The sequence below is a fragment of the Sturnira hondurensis genome, unplaced genomic scaffold (assembly GCF_014824575.4).
Source record: "Sturnira hondurensis isolate 20B ecotype Veracruz unplaced genomic scaffold, ASM1482457v3 Scaffold0008948, whole genome shotgun sequence".
Lineage (NCBI taxonomy): Eukaryota > Metazoa > Chordata > Mammalia > Chiroptera > Phyllostomidae > Sturnira > Sturnira hondurensis.
The window spans coordinates 2,424,417-2,440,986 of NW_028081579.1; the positions used below are offsets into that span (position 1 = coordinate 2,424,417).

Here is a 16,570-nt window from a genome sequence, read left to right on the forward strand (position 1 = left end):
GGCATATGCCTGGGTTGCAGGCCAGGTTCCCAGTAGGGGGTGCATGAGAGGCAACCACACACTGATGTTTCTCTCCCACTTTCTCCTTCCCTTCTCCTCTCTCTAAAAATAAATAAAATATTTAAAAAAAACTTGATGACAGTATTTCATAAAGTTCACTTCAAAAGCTTTAACCTGGGCATCCCAAAGTACCTCTAAAAACTTGGTAATTTTTTAATCTATGGATTTAATCCCTCACAAACCCATTTGATCTCTAAAGTTTTCAAGAGTATCTGAGGCACAGATTTTAACAACAGGTCTTATTTTAGAAGTAATCTTGTTTTTAGAAGTAATACTCTACTCTAGCATTATTTTATAATTGTCTCATTTTTACCAAGTTATTAATGAGGAGGGGAAAAAGCTTTTTCTTTCATTTTGTTCTTTCTAAAATTTTATATAAGAAGGTGATTACTAAAAAATAAAAAGGAAAACTTACCTTTCCAGAGAAATAACAGTTTCAAAGTCACTAATTGCCAGCGACCAATGTTTTAGATCTGCATAGAGTATGCCCCGATGTAGAAAACAACCAAAATTCTCATAGCCATCATTTATGAGAGCTTAAAAGTAAAAGTATATCTCTTATGCAGGTTCTGAACAAACATATCCAAGTTATATTTAAGTCAATAACCATTCTAACTTTTTAAACATTATATAAAATAAAACATCTACAACGAGTATACTTATTTGAAGAGTAAATATAGTGTTCACATAAACTGTGTTTCTTTATAAGTAACAATGTGGTTATCATGATTCACATGCTCATTAGAGCTGGAAGAAATCCTGATGGTAACCTAGGATAGTCCACTCACTCTACAGATGAACAGACTAGGGTTCAACAGAGTGGGGCTAGTACACTGACCTTGATAGTGATGCAAGTCAGTGGCAAAGAAGGGCATAGAATCTAAAATCTACCTTCTGATTCGTCTTAGTGGATTGCAGTGAGAAGGGTGCCATTGCCCTTGCTGGCCTGAGTGGAGGACAGGAAGCCAGTCTTTGGCTAATGGCCCCAAACAGGCTATCGTACAAGTCCAGGCTGGGGCATATGGTAGAGTTCCAGCTGACACACATAAACCAGGGCTAGCACCTCAAAGAGGCTACTCCCTGGGAAACAGAACTTGGAGTTAAGGCAGGTAAGTTGTCCCAAGTTAACAGAAGCATGGGACAAAAAGAGCCTCATCTCAATACTCCAGATTTGTGACTCTCATTGTTACTGAACCAAAGTGGGGGTTTGGCTGCCCATTGCCACTTATAGAAAAGTTCAGGAGGCAGAGGTTGGCGAGAAAAGAAAGAGGTCTTTTTCAAATGCTGTACGATCTGTGAGAATGGCAGACTCTTGTCTCAAAAGCCCATCCTGTCCCGGAAACCCAGAGGAAACCCCATCCACCCTCAGCTGGACCAAAACCAAAGGCAGCATCCATACTTCCTTCTCTCATTTAAAATGCCATTCCCTGGGAGCCACAGGCGGCCACTGAGTGGTCATCCTGGAAGGTGTCAGGCTCTCTCCTTGGAACCAGTCTGTGGGGCAGGCCCCTCCATTGGCCACGTGGCTTCCGGGAAAAGAAGTTCTTGCAAACACACGGGCCAGTACATTCACGAGATGGGCCAGAGAGCCATCCTTTCCTTTCCTTGGTTTCATATTAGTTTCCCATGCAGACCAGCTTCCCTAGCCCAAACTTCCATGTTCTCTGGAAGGGTCCAGCCACCAACCAATCCCTCCTTTTCCCCAGGCTAGACTAACAGGTTTCTTTAATGCAGTACCTACCCCTGCCACCATTCTGACCTCTATGGCACATGTGCCTGCCTTTCCCTGGTCCCACCCCCAATCAGGTACCAAAAAGAGGTAGAAGGGCATTTTTTCCCTATTCAGTTATTTTGGATTTACTAGCAAGTCTTGCACATGCTCATTGCAATCTTGCCTAGGAGCAGGGGTCTGCTGCCAGGCTATCGGTATCATCATCCATAACCATTCCGGGTGTCATCTCATGTCTCCTCACTTACTGATGCCCCTTTCACTTTCGAAAACATGCTACTAAGCCCTGGCTGGTGTAGCTCAGTGGATTGAGCACAGGCCTGCGAACCAAAGGATCGCAGTTCGATTCCCAGTCAGGGTACATGCCTGGGTTGCAGGCCAGTTCCCAGCAGGGGACCCACAAGAAGCAACCGTATATTGATATTCCTCTTCCTCTCTCCTTTCCTTCCCTTCTAAAGATAAATAAATAAAATCTAAATAAAATTATTTTTAAAAACATGCTACTAAATTAGGTGGGTTTTCCAAAATATTTTATCTATGTCTTCTTCTAAGGTTCTCAAGTTTGTTCTGGCTGACAAGGGAAAGTTTTACCAAAAACATACACTGAGTTCACAGTCTGGGACACAAATATTCACAGTAGTAGATTTTTGGAAGTATGCCTTGTGCAAAGAATATGGTCATACAGATTAAGTGAATAATCACTTGAAGGCGATCTGACTCTTCAGTTCACAGTGTGATCAGCTAGCAAAGAGAAAGTCACCTGCAGTTTGGTGGTTGTTCTAGAAAAATGGAAACATTCTTCTTAAGACAAAAATATTAAAATTACTTAACTGTTCTGTGCCTTGGTTTTCTCACTAGTAAAAGAGGGATGGTACTAATATTCCCTCATAGTATTATTCTGAATATTAATTGAGACACTTCATATATAGCACTTAGAATAATGCTTGACAAGTAATACAATACCAAATAAATGTTAGATATTATTATTGGCTTAGAAAATATTCTGGAGATCCATTTTGATTGTGGAAGATAAAACTCCTCAGGTTAGACTAGGAAAGGATTGAGGTCAAAAACAAGCTGGTCTGCTCTGAATAACTAAATAACAAGGATTTTGTATTATTGTGACAGCTTTAAAAAGAGGCAGTAAGAAGCCCAAAATGTGGAGAAGGAGGGAACGTGAGAAAGAGGCCTTCTGAAGCCAGGGTGAAAGGGTTTCAGCCAGATGGCAAATGGACAGAGCTCACAGAGTTAGGTAAACTCACAGGCATGGGGGCACTTGACCTTCAAATTTAAATTGTATACGCTAACTTTATCCTTTGAATCCTGCAATATTCAGTAACAGAGAGTGGCCACAAGAAATGAGGGGGTGAGCAAAAAAAAAAAAGGAGAATCAAACAGGGCAGGGATCAGCTACAACAATTATAAGAGAATTAAACAGGAATCTGCATCCCTGTCTTTGAAGAAATCTGGGAAATAGAAGGCAGTAGACTCCTCTTAGCACAAAGGGTGGGATTTGAATTATTTGAATATTCATGGCAGGGTGATCTCAGGAAGCAAATGGACTTAGAAGCATCAAATAACAATCGTCTTAAATTACCTACCCTGAAGAGCTCTGCATTCTTCTTGTGACTCTAGTTGTCTCGTAATCTTTTTTTAAAATATATTTTATTGATTATACCATTACAGTTGTTCTATTCCCCCCCTTCATTCCCCTCCACCCGCACACTCCCTCCCCCACTAATCTCCCCCCCTTAGTTTATAACCACGTGTCTCAATTTCTTTAGACTCTATATTTCCCCCACTATTCTTGCCCTCCCCCTATATATTTTCTACCTACCATCTATGCTATTTTCTGTGCCTTCTCCCCCCTTCTCCCCCTCCCACCCCACTGTTGCTAACCCTCCATGTGTTCTTCATTTCTATGGTTCCACTCCTGATCTAGCTGTCCTCTAGGTTTGCTTTTGTTTTAGGTGTGGTTGTTAATACCTGTGTGTTTGCTGTCCTTTCACTGTTAATATTTTCATCTTCTTGTTCTTATATAAGTTCCTTTAGAATTTCATATAATAAGGGCTTGGTGATGATGAAATCCTTGAACTTGACCTTATCTGAGAAGCACTTTATCTGTTCTTCTATTCTAAATGAAAGTTTTGCTGGTTAGAGCAATCTTGGTTGTAGGTCTGTGGATTTTAAATTGTATTTATTTATTTTTAGAGACAGGGGAAGAGAGTGAGAAAAAGTGAGNTTAAAGATGTCCTGGAGGTTCCTAAGCCTCTCCTCATTGTTTTGAATTCTCATTTCTTCATTCCTCTCTGGTGGGATGTTTTGTTCTTCCTTCTGGTCCATTCCATTGATTTGAGTCCCAGTTTCCTTTCCATTGCTATTGGTTTCCTGGACATCTCCCTTCATTTCAATTAGTTTAGCCTTCATATGTTCCTCTAATTTGTGGCTGTAATCTACCAATTCTGTGAGCATCCTGATAAATAGTGTCTTAAATTGGGCTTCTGAGAGCCTGGCAATCTGTTGGTCGCTTAGAGTTATTGGCTCTGGGACTTTGAGTTCCTCTTGCGCCATCTTTTGGGCTGTTCGTGCCTATTAAGTAGCAGGATCGGAGCCCTAGGTTTTCATCAGAGCAGGGCAACTCAGTCGCTGGGTTGTGACGTTGTATGTGGGGGCGGGGTCAAAGAGGGACAATGGCTTCCCTCTGCCGCCCGCTGCCTCGACCCCCACCAGCACCGCAGCCACCTCTGTCACCAGGCCCACGCATTTCGTTCCACTGCACGCGAGTGTGCCACCGCTGTCAGCCCTCCACCACTGGGTTCATCCCCTGGGGCCTTCGTGGTCCGTCTCACTGTGCGCCAATGTGCGACCTTGGTCAGTCTGCCCCGAACCCCGACTGGCTTCCGGCTGCCCGCGCATCTAGCGCCTAGGTCGGGGGATCTGTCCTGCCCGACCCTGCTCTGCTGCTGGCTCCACCTCTCTTACCGTCCCCGTTGAACGGTTCGTAGCTGTCGGACTTCCGTATAATTCTGTTTTCTGGTCTTTGGGTGTGTCCTAGTTCTCCAAACCTTTGTTGTATTCAGACTTGGTTGTGGGAGAAGGCACAGTGTTTCCACCTATGCCTCCATCTTGGCGGAAGTCTTAATCTTTAGATACTGCCTCATCTAGGAGGCTAGCACTTTGCACTCAGGTGAACATAGGCACATTGGGAGTGTTGGTTGGAATTTGCCAATCAGGAAGGGCTAATATATTTAGCTGGGGACTGCTTACTGAGCACTTACTCACTAAGCCTAGAATTGTGCTGGTCATATTCCTATACTAAAAATGCGCTGATAATAGGGTAAGTTGAAAATGGCCACTTTTAACCATTGCCATCCTCTTACTGAAGATTCTCAAAGCCCATTTTTAGTTTAAGAGCTAAACAACTCTGGATTTGACTAATCCATGGGCTGGGCCTATGCAGTAGGACATAGCCCACCAGGAAAATACACTATCATTTTAGCAAGTCGACAGGAAATAGACTTGAAGTTCCAGAAATATCCCCAGAACTCAAGATGCAGAAAGAGATTTTTTCGATATGATATTCTCCTTTTGCCACAATTACACACACATAAACAAACATTTAGACACATACATTAAAAGGGCATATTAAAAACACTTTTAGCTAAACTATTTTAGCTTACAAGAACATTATACACACACACACAAGAGGTCTGTCCAGAAAAAGCCTAGCCACTGCTAATATAAAGAGAAGGGTTTGCAAGACATCAATGTAACCTGGCAGCCAAGGAGGGTCGACTGGAATGAGCATGCATAAACAATAACTTCATAGTGAGGGTCACAGATGTCACTGAGTGAGCATGTGTACTGTGTGTCTGTCTTACTCAAAATGACTGAGCAAGGAGAGCAACGAATCTACATCAAATTTTGCGTTAGGCTTGAACATTCCTCTGCAGAAAATACTCAGGTGATTCAGAAGGCCGAAGCTCTGGGCAACTGTGATTAGCAGCTTTGTCATGACAATGCACTCACTCATGCGTCATGTCCTGTGCAGAGATTTTGGCAAAACATCAAATCACCCAGGTGACTCAGCCCCACTACAGCCCAGATTCAGTGCCCTGTGACTTCTGGCTTTTCCTGAAACTAAATGAATGTCTTTGTTTTTCATGTTACACACCTGGATACCTTCCAGGCAGACCATGTACCCATATGGTTAACACACACTCATAGTGAAGTGTATAAATGCCCACTAATATGTAAGTATATATAACTATATGATAACATAATTATTACCTTAGTAATCCCACATTAGTATTCTACCCAAAGTGATATGCTGACCCTCAGAAAAAATTCCTATGTATGTACATTTGAAGGCAAAGTACCTGAAACACTGTAGTCCTGTAGTGCTCTAAAGGGGTTACTCTTCCTCAATAGGCAGGCTCTGTAATACAATGCTAACCAGTTATTAGGATCTAAGTGAATTGCAACAGAAAGGTCTTGAGTCGCTTGCTTATAAAGATGCCGTTTAAAATACGCTCTCCCTCGGTATGTCCTAAAAAAAGAAAAGAAATTCATTTTAACGTGTATTGCAAAATATGCATTGACCCTTTATGGCAAACCTATACAATTAATTTCATATTTAATAATTTGTGTTTGTTTCTCCTTGCTTCCCAAGAAAGTTGATCACACAGTTAATAGCAAAAAAGATATAAACTTTTAATAAATAGAACAATTATACTTTATTGTATGTAACTATATGCTTATTAACAACATACTCCATATTGTTTGCTTACTAGTTTTATAGCATTTCTTTACATTCATCAGAGAGGTATGTCAATAAAATAAGATTTTAAAATTTTTATTATTTTTGAGTACCCAAGATGTAAGTCTCTAATTTACACGAGATGGTTGTGTAGGAAAATCAGATAATTCATGTTGAACAAGATGGGCCTCCCTGGGTAGAACTGTTGTGGTATTTTTACCCCCAGGGCTGAAGATGCTGCCAAGTAAATGGAAAGCTGCTCTGCATGTATAAAAGCTACTGTATCAGTTCTGTGAACTGGATTCTATCTCCATTAACTTTGACTCTGATTTCAAAATTATTATGATTAAATTATACTCAAAATTATTACGATGCCTCAATTCCTGAAAATCTCATTTACAATCACTTAATAATATAAAGCAAATCAGCTTTTAGAAATAAAGGAAAAACAGGAGGAATAGCTAGTAGGTTGCCTGCTCTGATGAAAATGAGTCCAAGGGGGAGATAAAAGCAGCTCAAAAAGGTTACATTATGAGCAACAACAGTAATTTTGAGGAAAGAATGAAGCCAGTCCACTGGTAAACTGGTAACAGAGGTCTCTGAAAAGCACCACACACCCTGGGATCTAGGGTATTTTATCCCAGAGCAAAATATTTTTTTAACCCCATCTTTTAGAAATGTCTGATTTATTTTCTAATGAATATAAGAATTTTATATTTATATTTCATTATTTCTGGTTGCTAGAGAATATTACTAATTATTTTTCAGCTTATAGATGATTTTGAACTTAAAATCTTACATAATAAACCTTTAGTAATGTTTTTGTGGGATGCCATTAAATCATGTCAATTCTTCAAACATACTGACTTGTGCATCTGTTCCTTCTTTCATTTCCACTGCCCCAATTCCTCAGACTCTCATCTGAAGTAGTGAGCTGAAGTGAACCTCAGCTCCCACCTAAGCTAGTATTTGGTTCACTCACAAAATAAAGACCTCTTTTTCCAAAAAACAAAAACAAAACATGTCACAGCCCCCAGCTGATGAGAAGGCCATTTTTTTTTAGATGGGATATAAGCCCCTCCCCCTGCCATAAGATAACAGCTTCTTACAATACCTTGAGTTAACAACCTTCTTGTTCTCCATCTAATCTGAAGCCTTCCTGCAACTAATCCCCCTTTAAATCAAAAAGTAGATAACCAAAATAGACCACTAACTAGGCAAGGATTTTTAAAGAGTTTCAAAAAAGTTTTCTGTTTCTTCAAATGGGATAATTTTAGAAGTGAGTTATTTTGAACTTTCAAAGAACAAAAATTACCCTATCCTAAACGACATATTTCTGAGATGAAAGGCATAATTCATTTTGAGAAAGCAGCCAAATTCTAAAATAAGTATCTGAAACTAGTGAACAATCTTACCATAAATACAGATGAAAAATCTTAAAGAAAGTAAAGACAAAGAGAATCATTTAATAATGTTCTATCTAACTATATTATGGTCAAAAGACATTTATCCTTCAAAACTAGCTTATTAACATGAGAGTCTTAAAANGGTGAACATAGGCACATTGGGAGTGTTGGTTGGAATTTGCCAATCAGGAAGGGCTAATATATTTAGCTGGGGACTGCTTACTGAGCACTTACTCACTAAGCCTAGAATTGTGCTGGTCATATTCCTATACCAAAAATGCGCTGATAATAGGGTAAGTTGAAAATGGCCACTTTTAACCATTGCCATCCTCTTACTGAAGATTCTCAAAGCCCATTTTTAGTTTAAGAGCTAAACAACTCTGGATTTGACTAATCCATGGGCTGGGCCTATGCAGTAGGACATAGCCCACCAGGAAAATACACTATCATTTTAGCAAGTCGACAGGAAATAGACTTGAAGTTCCAGAAATATCCCCAGAACTCAAGATGCAGAAAGAGATTTTTTCGATATGATATTCTCCTTTTGCCACAATTACACACACATAAATAAACATTTAGACACATACATTAAAAGGGCATATTAAAAACACTTTTAGCTAAACTATTTTAGCTTACAAGAACATTATACACACACACACACACACACACACACACACACAAGAGGTCTGTCCAGAAAAAGCCTAGCCACTGCTAATATAAAGAGAAGGGTTTGCAAGACATCAATGTAACCTGGCAGCCAAGGAGGGTGGACTGGAATGAGCATGCATGAACGATAACTTCATAGTGAGGGTCACAGATGTCACTGAGTGAGCATGTGTACTGTGTGTCTGTCTTACTCAAAATGACTGAGCAAGGAGAGCAACGAATCTACATCAAATTTTGCGTTAGGCTTGAACATTCCTCTGCAGAAAATACTCAGGTGATTCAGAAGGCCGAAGCTCTGGGCAACTGTGATTAGCAGCTTTGTCATGACAATGCACTCACTCATGCGTCATGTCCTGTGCAGAGATTTTGGCAAAACATCAAATCACCCAGGTGACTCAGCCCCACTACAGCCCAGATTCAGTGCCCTGTGACTTCTGGCTTTTCCTGAAACTAAATGAATGTCTTTGTTTTTCATGTTACACACCTGGATACCTTCCAGGCAGACCATGTACCCATATGGTTAACACACACTCATAGTGAAGTGTATAAATGCCCACTAATATGTAAGTATATATAACTATATGATAACATAATTATTACCTTAGTAATCCCACATTAGTATTCTACCCAAAGTGATATGCTGACCCTCAGAAAAAATTCCTATGTATGTACATTTGAAGGCAAAGTACCTGAAACACTGTAGTCCTGTAGTGCTCTAAAGGGGTTACTCTTCCTCAATAGGCAGGCTCTGTAATACAATGCTAACCAGTTATTAGGATCTAAGTGAATTGCAACAGAAAGGTCTTGAGTCGCTTGCTTATAAAGATGCCGTTTAAAATACGCTCTCCCTCGGTATGTCCTAAAAAAAGAAAAGAAATTCATTTTAACGTGTATTGCAAAATATGCATTGACCCTTTATGGCAAACCTATACAATTAATTTCATATTTAATAATTTGTGTTTGTTTCTCCTTGCTTCCCAAGAAAGTTGATCACACAGTTAATAGCAAAAAAGATATAAACTTTTAATAAATAGAACAATTATACTTTATTGTATGTAACTATATGCTTATTAACAACATACTCCATATTGTTTGCTTACTAGTTTTATAGCATTTCTTTACATTCATCAGAGAGGTATGTCAATAAAATAAGATTTTAAAATTTTTATTATTTTTGAGTACCCAAGATGTAAGTCTCTAATTTACACGAGATTGTTGTATAGGAAAATCAGATAATTCATTTTGAACAATATGGGCCTCCCTGGGTAGAACTGTTGTGGTATTTTTACCCCCAGGGCTGAAGATGCCACCAAGTAAATGGGAAGCTGCTCTACATGTATAAAAGCTACTGTATCAGTTCTGTGAATTGGATTCTATCTCCATTAACTTTGACTCTGATTTCAAAATTATTATGATTAAATTATACTCAAAATTATTACGATACCTCAAGTCCTGAAAATCTCATTTACAATCACTTAATAATATAAAGCAAATCAGCTTTTAGAAATAAAGGAAAAACAGGAGGAATGGTTAGTAGGTTGCCTGCTCTGATGAAAATGAGTCCAAGGGGGAGATCAAAGCAGCTCAAAAAGGTTACATTATGAGCAACAACAGTAATTTTGAGGAAAGAATGCAGCCAGTCCACTGGCAAACTGGTAAGAGAGGTCTCTGAAAAGCACCATACACCCTGGGATCTAGGGTATTTTATCCCAGAGCAAAATATTTTTTTAACCCCATCTTTTAGAAATTTCTGATTTATTTTCTAATGAATATAGAATTTTATATTTATATTTCATTATTTCTGGTTGCTAGAGAATATTATTATTTTTCAGCTTATAGATGATTTTGAACTTAAAATCTTACATAATAAACCTTTAGTAATGTTTTTGTGGGATGCCATTAAATCATGTCAATTCTTCAAACATACTGACTTGTGCATCTGTTCCTTCTTTCATTTCCACTGCCCCAATTCCTCAGACTCTCATCTGAAGTAGTGAGCTGAAGTGAACCTCAGCTCCCACCTAAGCTAGTATTTGGTCCACTCACAAAATAAAGACCTCTTTTTTCAAAAAACAAAAACAAAACATGTCACAGCCCCCAGCTGACGAGAAGGCCATTTTTTTAGATGGGATATAAGCCCCTCTCCCTGCCATAAGATAACAGCTTCTTACAATACCTTGAGTTAACAACCTTCTTGTTCTCCATCTAATCTGATGCCTTCCTGCAACTAATCCCCCTTTAAATCAAAAAGTAGATAACCAAAATAGACCATTAACTAGGCAAGGATTTTTAAAGAGTTTCAAAAAAGTTTTCTGTTTTTTTCAAATGGGATAATTTTAGAAGTGAGTTATTTTGAACTTTCAAAGAACAAAAATTACCCTATCCTAAAGGACATATTTCTGAGATGAAAGGCATAATTCATTTTGAGAAAGCAGCCAAATTCTAAAATAAATATCTGAAACTAGTGAACAATCTTACTATGAATATAGATGAAAAATCTTAAAGAAAGTAAAGATAAAGAGAATCATTTAATAATGTTCTATCTAACTATATTATGGTCAAAAGACATTTATCCTTCAAAACTAGCTTATTAACATGAGAGTCTTAAAAGCAGGTCACAGGGGGGGAAATTTAAACAAGAGTAAAAAGGTACTGAAGAACACGTGACTCAAAAACTACAACTATGATATATACATATATTTTTTGGTAAAAGCCAAAGGCATTTTTATTAAATTCAAAAGGTGAAGATTCTCATTATTACTAACATTATTGTTAAGTTAAAGTTCATGCAGTGATAACAAAAAAAAAGACTTGGGAGATTAGAGAACAAAATTGGTAACAGGAAACTCTAAAACTCCATCTTTCCACAAAAGCAATGGAGAGCCAGCAAAAAAAACGGTCAGAAATGTTTTGGGAACTCAGCGATCTAACTGAAAACACAATCAAGGGAATGCTTAATAAATGGGGGGTGGGGGCGTGGAAGGCGCAGGGGGGTGAACCATCAAATTTTAGTATAAAAGCTCTGTGGTCCTCTAACTAACCCCATTTCCCTGTTCCACTTCCCAGCTCAGTGCTGGCCAGAAGGACAACCTGCATTCCTGGTGCAGGTTACTACTATTACAAGAGGAAGCGACACAAATCTCGTTCCCAAGGAACTGTAGCAGTGTGTTCGGCCCTTCGGGCGGTTCACTGAGGGACTGGCTCCAGAGTTTCCCTCTGTTTTGTCTGCCTTGAAGCTCTCCCAGGGCTGATGTGGCTTTTTGGATGGTACAGTATTTATCAAAAGCAGTGAAGAGCAAATGTCACGGCCGCCATCTGGGACAAGGGATGACTGTTGAGGCGAGCAGTAAACAGACCAAGCAGGCCAGGAAGCAAGAATCTGGAGAAGGAGACACCTAAGGGAGTGAGGGCTGTGGAAGGTTCCCACATATTCCAAGGACTCTAGAAGACCCCGTGCAAGCTGAAGGTTGGAAGCAGGCACAGGAAAGTAATGAAGAAAATGAAAATTCAAGCCCAGTGAGTTAATGCTGCATGCCCACTAGGATGGCTAAAATTTGAAAGTCATAATAACACCTAATGCTGGTGTGGAACTCACACGCACTGCTGATAGTACAAGCCCTTTGGAAAATTTGTTTGTCCAATTAGCTGAATACTTGCACACCCTATGAACCAGATATTCTACTCCTGGTTGTGCACCCAACAAAAATGCATATATATGTCTGTGGGGCATACATTTCAAGACCCCCAGGAAATGCCTGAAATCACGTGTCTTTTCCTATACATACATACATATAACACAGTTTAATATATTAGGCACAGTAAGAGATTAACAACAATAACTAATAATATAGAAAATAATTATAGCAATTACCATAATAAAAGTTATGTGAATGGTCTTTCTGGAAATATCTTATTGTACTGTATTCACCTTTTCATTTAAAGGAATACTTTCTGGCTTCTCTTTGGCACATCTGAATTGCTAGCATCACTATTCTTACACTTTGGGGACATTATTAAGTAACCCAAGGGCTCTACTGGAGCGCATGTGACAGTTGGTTTGATGACCCAGGTGGCGACTATGTGACTGATGGGCGGGTTGTGTGTACAGCGTGGAAGGACACACTGGAGAAAGGGAAGATTCACATCCCAGGCAGGTCAGAACAGCATACTGCAATTTAAAACTTATGAACTGTTTATTTCTGGGCCTGTCCATTTAATATTTTCAGACAGGTAACTGAAACCAAGGAAAATGAAACCATCGATGAGGGGGAGCTAATATATGTGTGTACCAAGAGACATGTGCAAAAATGCTGAAGGAAACAATATTCATAATCATCAAAAACTAGGAACACTCAAATGTTCGTTAACAGTAAACTGTACAGGTAACTAGTAATATCCATGAAGCTGAATACTATAAAAAATTAAAAGGAGTGTACTAGAGCTACATGTAATAGTACATAGTATTCAGCAAAAGTGTTCATATGTGAAGGAATACAACTGCATGATTCGATTTCTGTTAAGTGAAAAAAACAGACAAAACTAAACTAAAAAAATTTAGGGACACATATTATGTGATGACGCCAAAAAGAACTATAAGGAAGTGATTACAATAAAAGTCAGGACGCGGTGACCTTCTGGGGAGGCAAAGGCACAGGGCAGTTCCCACGGTGCTGCCAATGTTTCTTGGCCTGGTGTTAGTTATACAGCTATTTATATTGTGATAAGTCATTAAGCTTCACATTTGTGTTCTGTACACTTTTGTGGATGCACGCTTCATTTTACTATAAAAATATTAATATGAAACAAAAATTGTGAGCGAAAAAATGAGCAAGAACGATTATATACACATTTTTAAGGCTCCTCATGACAAAAGTTAAAAGCAGCAAAATGAGAACTATGTTATGCACGATAAGATTGGAAAAACAAAGTTTCATAGCAAAGTTATAGTAAGATAATACAGAAATCTAGAAATCAGTTCTCTGTTCTCAGTGAATACCAAGGATATATAAAGATATTCAAAGCATAAAAGCATAGGCCAATACGTTAAAAATTAATAATGTAACTAGTATTTAGAAAATGCTAATGAAACTCTGATTTGCCATTTGTACCCATTAAATCAAATTAACCACCACTGTTAGGGTACAGGTAAAGATTTTCAGTCATAGGTAGAACTGAAAACAGGCACACTGTTCTACAGGGCTGTCTGATATATTTCAAGAATTTTCTTTCCTGAAAATGCAGGCATTTAACAAATATTATAACTACAAAAGTCACACATAAAATACTTCTTACCTTGCTTGAGAATGTTGGGGATCTACATCTATCAAGGCTGTGAAGTCCTGGATGGCTGCATTCCAGCTTTCATTTTCATAGTAAAACAGTCCACGCTTCAATAGTGCATCTGTTCTTGTGGGATTGTACAAAATGCACTTCAGGGGAGGGGCGGGGTGGAAGGGAGACACAAGAACATATCACAGTGAAAAAAAAGAACAAGAAAAATCTATAACCCTGTAGCTAATTAAATAAACTAGGATCGCATTTTTAAACTCAGATTATAGAAAAGCAAATGACTTTAGATGCAAATTTTGACATTTGCCTTCAAAACCTCCTTTTTTAGGAGGTCCACTTATCATCAAGTTCCGGTAAAAGGAGGTTTTCTAAGAGGAGAAAACAACATATGCAAGCAACCAAGGCTTTAGCCACTGAAATTTTTACCGACAGCATTTCATAAGACAGTTGTTCAACTAGCGCAGCACTATAGTGGGTCTATCAATTTTGTCCCAATTATATCCCCAGCACTTTATCCCAATTAAAGATAATACATATTAGACCACATCAAGGCTGACTCAATCAAATAAAATATAGATTAATGTAGTCCCTAAAATGGTAAAAACCAATGAATTGGTATTGGCATGATTCATTTATCTCACACTGACATACAAGCAACAGAGTGAAAAGACTAAACCATTGTATATTCAGTTAGAAATCTCCTCACTTACTGACAGTGGGGAAAAAATAAAATGCAAAGACTACGAACCATTTTTCAGACAGGAAAAAAATCTCTACAAAGTTAGGTTGACCTCAAGTTACTTCATTAGTCAAGTTTTAGACTATTGGTGCCCAAGGGAGGAAATGAACAGAATAGATAATTTAATGATTTCAATATCTTTAAAAGAAAATATTAAAAGTATTTTTTCAAGACCAGGAGTTACCAAAACTTAGAGTATTCTCTTGAAGCAAAAATACTGTCAAGTATATGGCGAACCATCAAGGATAAAGAAACAGGGCAACTGGGAAAATGAAACGGTAAATTGTTTAAATAACTTAGAAATTCTCAATTGCATGAGAGCTAAGAATTTAGAGTTAAAAGTCAGAAGCTCAAGGTTAAAATTCTGCTGCAATCTGAGGGACACTTCACCTGACTGTAGCGACTCAACGTACAATTCAGCTAAAAGTTCACTTCCTCAAGGGATTTCCTTGATATCCCCCTACCACATATAAATTACTCACCCATCATTTTGACCTTTTTATAGGAGCCATCATAATTTGTAATTATATATTTATGTACGTATGTATTTCTTTAATGTCTGTCCTTTGAACTGTAGGCTCCATATGGAGGAAACATGCCTGTTTTATTCACTAAGATTTATTCACTCTATTACAGAATGCCTCAATCAATAAATATGTATGTGTGAATGAATGAATGAGTGAAAAAGCAAGTGAGCACAGCTTTTCTGGAAGTAGATGGGTTTGCTGCAGAAGAGAATCAACTTTTTGTGTCAAGAGCTAAGTAGAGCCGTGGCTGGTGTAGCTCAGTGGATTGAGAGCGGGCCTGCGAACCACACGATCACGGTTCGATTCCCAGTCAGGGCACATGCCTGGGTTGCAGGCCAGTTCCCAGTGGGGGACACATGAAAGGCAACCATACATTGATATTTCTCTCCCTTTCTCTTTCCCTTCCCCTCTAAAGACAAATGAATAAAATCTTTAAAGAAAAAGAGTTCACTAGAAAATGGATTTTCTCTGTGGTTTGAAGGAAAGACACGATCTTCACAGGCTTCCTTGACCGCTGTTTCAAGGCTGAAGAAGAGAGCCGGGAGAGCCGAGGCCCCCTCAGAGCTGCCTCAAATGCTCCCAAACCCAACTCTTTGATGTAAATCCATTCATTCACTAATAATGGTTTTTAAAATGTGACATAATGTTAATATCACTTCCAGTAATGAATGCTCTAGGTCTTAATCTACAATAAATTAGTTTTGATTATACAACATGTATGAAAGAACTGCGACAATTTGCTCTACCATTAGAATGAGACTATCATAATCTAAAATATATCAATAATGGCAGTATCATATGTGATACAACTTACTTTTGCAAAGTCATCTATGGCCAGCACTCTGTTTGTTATTTCATACATCTCACCCCTCCTGAAATATATGTCAGCATCCGTGGGCTTGCACTTAATTGCCTGGCTATAGTTTAGAATTGCCAGAGTGATATCTTTTTTTCTCCTGTAAATTTCTGCCTTAGACAAATATGCCTCTAAAGACAATATAAAAGGTACAAGTTAGTGTTACAAGGTACTTTTATTAACTGTGAAAAATCTTAAAGATTAATCTGTCTTCCTCCAAAACTGTAGTCTTAGAATAATGTTTCTCTATCATAATTTCTTAAACCATTTAATGCAAGTTTTTTTTTTATTTTCAACAATGCAAAATTTGTTCTCAAAGTCTGGATAAATACTCAATTATGGTTAAAAGCATTCTCAATTTCAATTTGAAGTAACAAAAATTAACTATTACTTTTTTGAATGTCTGAAATGTTTCATAACCTTTTAGCGTTTGTAGTAAAAAGTTAGATTTTGATGGCACAAAATTTTAGGCAGTTTTAGCAAAGATCAGCAGAAATCAAAAACATTTCATAAGCTCAGGCTACATTCTAGAGGTTATG

At 38.3% G+C, this 16,570-nt stretch overlaps 1 protein-coding gene across 8 annotated transcripts in view; it reads right to left on the reverse strand.

Moving 5' to 3' along the window:
* TTC6 (tetratricopeptide repeat domain 6) overlaps positions 1-16,570 on the reverse strand; it is a 234,787-nt gene that overhangs the window by 44,511 nt on the left and 173,706 nt on the right. For 7 of the 8 annotated variants that reach the window (XM_037056416.1, XM_037056413.1, XM_037056417.1 and 4 more), the window contains 4 exons: positions 15,990-16,162; positions 13,913-14,049; positions 9,310-9,479; positions 476-596 (listed from right to left, as the gene is read on the reverse strand). In XM_037056416.1, coding sequence (XP_036912311.1) covers positions 476-596; positions 9,310-9,479; positions 13,913-14,049; positions 15,990-16,162 — 601 coding nt within the window. Of the gene's footprint in view, positions 1-475; positions 597-6,168; positions 6,335-9,309; positions 9,480-13,912; positions 14,050-15,989; positions 16,163-16,570 lie in introns of those variants that run through there. The other variant, XM_037056420.1, reaches the window with a different exon arrangement.